Raw genomic sequence first — 6000 nt, 5'->3', positions numbered from 1 at the left:
AAACTTTGTTGACAGCCAGCACACAAATGCTCCCTCTACTTTCCATGGGACATGTGGCCTTCTCCTGCTGGGCCAGCCCTGAGATTCCCTCCTTCAGGACAGTTTTAGTCCTGATGGTTGACAGGCTCTCTCCATAGAGATGGGGCTCTTTTGAGCTTCAAGAGGGATGGGTGATTGTAACCCTAACATGAAAGCTTGTAACTATCTCATGGTGTTTTAATAAAATAAAAAATATATATATATATAAAAATAAAGATGGCCCGCTCTGTTGGAACGTGTGTCGCACAGGCTTGTGGCTGTGAGCTGAGTTGCTGGAGGTGATGGAAGAGGGCTCCTTGTGTGCAATTCTTTTGCTTGCTGTGCTGGGATGCAGCTTTGATGTTTACTGTATTAGATTTCTCTCTGTTGCAAAGAACTAGCTGGGGCAAAAGCAGAGTATACATAATGGGAAAATGGGCTGTTTATTGAATTCAAAGATGTTCTGACATGGAAAGTCTAGAGGGTTTGAGGATCTGGAAACTGGGATTCTCTGCTTCCAGGCCATTCCCCTCCTGGCTTTTTGCTGCATCTCCTTCATTCTCTGCCCGGCAGGAGCAGGTACTATAGGCAGATCGGGTATCGCAGATGAATTTCCCATGGGAAAGATATTTTCTTTTTCCCAGGGAGTCTGATTAGCCCACACCTAGTCTCCTGTCTGATCTAGATCATATCTGTGGCCTGGGGCATGAAACCTACTCATGGTCCGTCCTGGGTTATAATCTTACCTATCGGGTACTGAGTGATGGAGTGTCCCTAAAAGCATCCACTGATTTAATATTTTTGCCTAAAAGAATCTTTGGGTTTATTGATGTGAGGGATGACCTAATGTCCATGCACTAGAAGTGTGGGAGCCCCTTGCCACCTTCTCTCAAATATGTCTCATAAGAAGGAGGCTTTAGCTTTTCTTGTTTGCTGTGAGTGCTAAAGGAGCCACAGGCTTTAGTAAGGAGATGATCCTAAAGAAATACCAACCCATTCTTCCTTCACAGTGGGTTTAGCTTAAGATTTGGGCTTGGGGATCTGACTTGGCAAGGCAGTTTGAGGGGATCTCTTCTTCACCTCCTTACTTGCTGAGATAATTCCACATCTTACCAGTTTTTAGACACAATTCATCATTATCAAATCTGGGACTGATTACACTCTTTGTGAAAGTGCCAATGATCAATGGACCCTTACTGCTTTCAGCTTTATTTAAAAGCTGGAGCAACTGCACATTTTTAACACTACTAATAGAGAGTTGTTTTCATAAATACTTCATAGCAAAAATAAATTGTAGAACTGTTTATTTACTTCTGTTGGAAGGATGTTTCTCCGTACTTATCTACAGAAATGCCAATGTGTAGAGAGTGTAGTTGACAGGGAACTAATGAGCAGACACAACTTTTTAAAAGTTTTCTGGGACAATTCTTAAGATGAATTACTCGTCATCCCAAAAGGAGCTCCTGGGACAGTTTTCAGTTCTTCACAGAGCTCAGATCAGATCCTTTGCTTCTGGAGACCATTGTAGGACAAACTCGGCTTAGATGCAGCTCACAGTTCCCACGATTGCCCTGGAAAATGTTCTGGGCAGGTGACTGTCTATGTCAGCCTGTCCCAACTTACACCAAGTGCACTTATGCAGAGAGACCCACAGTTCAAGAGAAAGGGTCTAAGTCTTTAACAATGACGTGCAATACTGTCTTGCAACAGCCAGCTTTTAAGAGGATGAGCTCTGCCAGAAAGAGTTTTCTTTTCCACAGGCAATGACCCTAAAGTCCCACTGAACCGGGTTTGAGATGGGTGGGGGATTGGGGAGGGTGGAGGTTAAAGTTCATTTGTTCCCAGGAGTGGTATTGTGGGGTCATATGGAAGCTCAATTTCTAGTTTTTGAAGGACTGTCCATATTGTTTTCCAGAAAGGCTGGACCAGTCGGCATTCCCACCAACAGTGAAGGAGCATCCCCTTTTCCCCACATCCATGCCAGTACTGGTTGCTTTTGTTCTTTTGAATGTGTGCCAGTCTCTGTGGTGTGAGATGATATCTTATTGTTGTTTTGATTTGCATCTCCCTGATGACTAGCAATGTGGAGCATTTTTTTATATGCCTTTTGACCATTTGTATTTCTTTTATGAGGAAACTTCTGTTCATTTCTTCTCCCATTTTTTTGATGTGGTTGGAGGGTTTTTTTTTTCCCTTGTACAATTCTACTAATGTCATGTATATCCTGGATATTACTCCCTTATCAGATGGGTATTGGGTAAATATTCTTTCCCATTCTGTGGGCTCTTTCTGTATTTTGGTCACTGTTTCTTTTGAAGTGCAAAGCTTCTTAGTTTGATGTAGTCCCATTTGTTTATGTTTGCTTCCACTTGCATAGTCAGTGCTGTTTCATCCTTAAAGATGCTTTTAGCTTCAATGTCATTGAGGGTTCTGCCTACATTTTCCTCTATATGTCTTATAGGTTCATATCTGATATTGAGGTCTTTAATCCACTTTGATCTGACTTTTGTGCATGGCATTAGATGAGGTCAGAGTTCATTTTTTTGCAGGTAGGTAGCTATCCAGTTTCCCCAGCACCACTTGTTGAAGAGGCTTTCCTTGTTCCACTTGACATTTCTTGCTCCTTTGTCAAAGATTAAGTGACCATATATTTAGGGGTCTGTGACAGGATATTCAACTCTGTTCCATTGGTCTGCAGGTCTATTTTTATCCCAATACCATGCTGTTTTAATTACAACTGCTTTGTAGTAGAGTTGGAAGTTGAGGAAAGTGATGCCACCCATTTTCTTTTTTCCAAGGATTGCTTTAGCTATTCGTGGGGGTTTATTGTAACCCAAACTGAAATCTTGTAACTATCTCATGGTGATTCGATAAAATTTACAAAAAAAAGTTCCTGAAAATTGTTATATCTCACAATCTAATAGTTATAAAAGTATAAAACTGCTATTAAAGTCATTGAGGATTTAAGAAAAAAAAGTTCATTTGTTTCAGTTGTTCTGTCTCACCCTCTTCACATGCCCCACTACCGACTACCACCCTATACCACCAGGGCTCCTTGAGCTCATAATGGCTCTACAGGTACATCAGGAAAGCATGTTCTTTCTTCAAAACAGCCTGCACCCATGCTCTGCTGCAACACTGCTGCAGTAAACCAGGATAGGGTGATCCAAACGGTGTTTCTCTCCTAAAGAGATGCTCTAGAAGTATCGTGCATTCTCACAAGAGGTCTTCCTTTCTCAAAAGCTGTGTGCTTTATGCCTTAACCTTTGACATATGGCAATGGTGGAGGGAATAAGATGCAGGTGTGGGCCAGCAAGAATGATCTCCTCTTTGTAAAGTCAGGCTATTTTTTGCATCTGGAAAAATCATTATCTGTTTCCGATTTGGAGTCTTTCCAATAAGTCATGAGAAGCACTCAAAAGCTATCATGACTCTTTGGAAGTGTTACTACAGAACTCAACTCATGGATAAATATTTACTTTTTAAAGCTATTGTAATGAGAGCTTGAAATAGTGAGACAGTTTCCCTTTGCAAATACAGACGGACTCTCATATGACTGTTAACACAGTGTATTTGTGTAGCAATTTATGGTGTCTAGACTCTTGCAATATTCATGATCCCATTATAAGAACTCTAGGAGCAGTTAAGTCAACTATATACCAACATGGAGCCTGAGACACTCAGGGGATAAGAAACACAACTAAGTCCACATGGCTGTACAGAGGGAGAAAAATCACACCCAATACTCTTTAAAATATATAATTTACCATATATACATAATCCATTACAAACACAACAATTTCTGTGGTGTGCGGTAAAAATGCTAAGTGCATTTAGGCATCAGAAGTGTCCATAACAACACAGGTTACAGGAGAGATCTTTCCTAGACTGGATCCACCTCCAGTGAGCCTCCCCACGGGACACTCGCCCCTGCAAACGAATTCACACTCAGAGTTGAGCCGGGCAAGGCACTTCGTGGCTTTGACGGCTCCAGGCCACCCTTGTCCAGTCAGGCTTGCACTTCTCCGACCCCTGAGGGAGCCGGCAGAACACCCCCGTGGTGAGGGCAGACATTGAGTCAGGGTCGGGAAATTCAGCCCTCTGCTTGCAATCTGCTTCCTGCTGTGTGTCAAAGGGCCCCACCCGCCCTGCTCTGTTTGGGAAAATGAAGAACTGCTCAGAGAACAGGAATTTCTCACTAGGAGAGGCAGGAGGGCTGAAGCCTTTGGAAGGGTGTGCAACTGGGGGCTGGAGAGGCGGAAGTGAGCAATTGGGGTATCCCGAGAGGGCTCACCATGGGCTTTGACCTCGGATTCCCTCTTTGACTCTGTCTTCATAGTGCTGGGGCCAACACATCTGTAACAAGAGATGCTCTCTTGAGCGCCTCCTTGTAATAAGTGCTGTGCTATGCTGTGCTGTGCTCTGTTCTGCTCTGCTCTTTGTCCTGCTGTGTTCTGCTGTTTCGCTCTGCTCAACTCTGTTCTGCCCTGCTCTGTTCTGTTCAGTTCTGATCTGCTCCATCCCGCTCTGCTCTGCTTGGGTGCCCCCCTGCTTTCTGATTCATGAAAACCAACATTCACCCATCTACCCTGTCACTCTACGACCTGCAATGGCACTCATTTCCTCTACCCTAGACTATAAGTTTGCTATCACGGGTACAGGAAGAAGAGAAGATTAAAATAAAGATTATTATTTGTTTTTAAGACTAAAAAAACTAAAACAAAGAAAGAAGAGGATGTGAAGAGGGGCTGGCTCAGCATAAAGTCTCTTTTGGGTACACTCAGAATTGAGTCTCAGCCCTCGTGGCTCAGACCTGAAGTTGGGCCCTGGAAGGTTTTCCAACAAGCAGTCGGTCCTGTGCCGGTGGGAAACAGCCCGTCCCTCCTTGGAGGCACCTGAACAGCGTCGGAAAGGGGGTCCCTGTCCACCACACAGAAGGCACCAGTGAAAATACAAAAATAAGGACTTTGTTTCCAGAGTTTCATAAATAACTGGGGTGGCGGGTATTAAATAGGGCCATGGGCAAAGACGCGTGGTTACAGCTTGTTCTCCTCAAAGAGGATCTGGGCGTAGACCGTGCTGGTGGGGGCACCTTTGGTTGCCTGGTGGGGTTTGATCAGCTCCAGCTCGGCATAGGTCAAGTTCTCCTCGGCAATTTTTGGCTGGAAGACAAAAGAGAGCACAGTTTCAGTATTGAGGGGGAACTCCACACCATCCGTTCACTCATCAGCCATGTACATTCAGAGCATTGTGGGAATTCAAAGGGGGAACAGATAAGCCAAAAATTATTCTAAAGATAAAAACCTAAAGAACACAATATGATAAATTACATAATATTAGTTAGAACACTGTGCCTTCAAAGAGATGCATTTTCAAGCTGACATGCAACACTAACATAAGCTATGATTAAATATTAAGGTACAAAGTAAAGTTTAATGCTGAATAGTTAGAATAATTTAACTCCCATTTTCTGGTCCAAGGGCAAAAATTGGTGGTAGAAAAATATCTTTAAAATTAATAAATTTAAGGGGCCAGAGTGATAGTACAGTAGGTAGGGCATTTATCTTGCATATAGCCAACCCAGGTTCAATCCCTGGCATCCTATATGGTCCCCTGAGCACTAACAGGAGTGGTCCAAACCCCCCACGAAAATTAATAAATTTAATTTTAAAAGGTGATAATAACAAAAAATGTCTTAGAAATTAATAAATTGGAATGGTACCAACTAAAAACTCACTTTAAAAACTTAAGCTATGTAAAATAAAATTTCAGAATACCTTTAAAATTATCAAGGACATATTTCTTACTAGGACATAAAGACTGTAATGATAAAAATTATAACTCTAATATATTAAATAATTTAAACATAATAAATTAGACATTATAACTATTAGACATATTGAACAGAATATTATTAAATATTATAATTGTCTAATAATATATTAGAAAATTTAGACAATATGAATTAAATGGATCCTACAT

General features: G+C 42.0%; 1 protein-coding gene across 2 annotated transcripts in view; it reads right to left on the bottom strand.

Moving 5' to 3' along the window:
* Window positions 1-3761: 3761 nt before the first annotated feature.
* The window catches only part of VSTM4 (V-set and transmembrane domain containing 4), a 91806-nt gene continuing 89567 nt past the window's right edge, over window positions 3762-6000 (bottom strand). For both annotated transcript variants that reach the window (XM_055119167.1, XM_055119168.1), the window contains one exon: window positions 3762-5180. In XM_055119167.1, coding sequence (XP_054975142.1) covers window positions 5055-5180 — 126 coding nt within the window. In that variant the 3' untranslated portion in view covers window positions 3762-5054. The remainder of the gene's footprint in view (window positions 5181-6000) is intronic.

This window comes from Sorex araneus, chromosome 11, assembly GCF_027595985.1.
Source record: "Sorex araneus isolate mSorAra2 chromosome 11, mSorAra2.pri, whole genome shotgun sequence".
NCBI lineage: Eukaryota > Metazoa > Chordata > Mammalia > Eulipotyphla > Soricidae > Sorex > Sorex araneus.
Note: the sequence above shows the minus strand (reverse complement) of the source record. Positions and strands in the feature narration are given on the sequence as shown.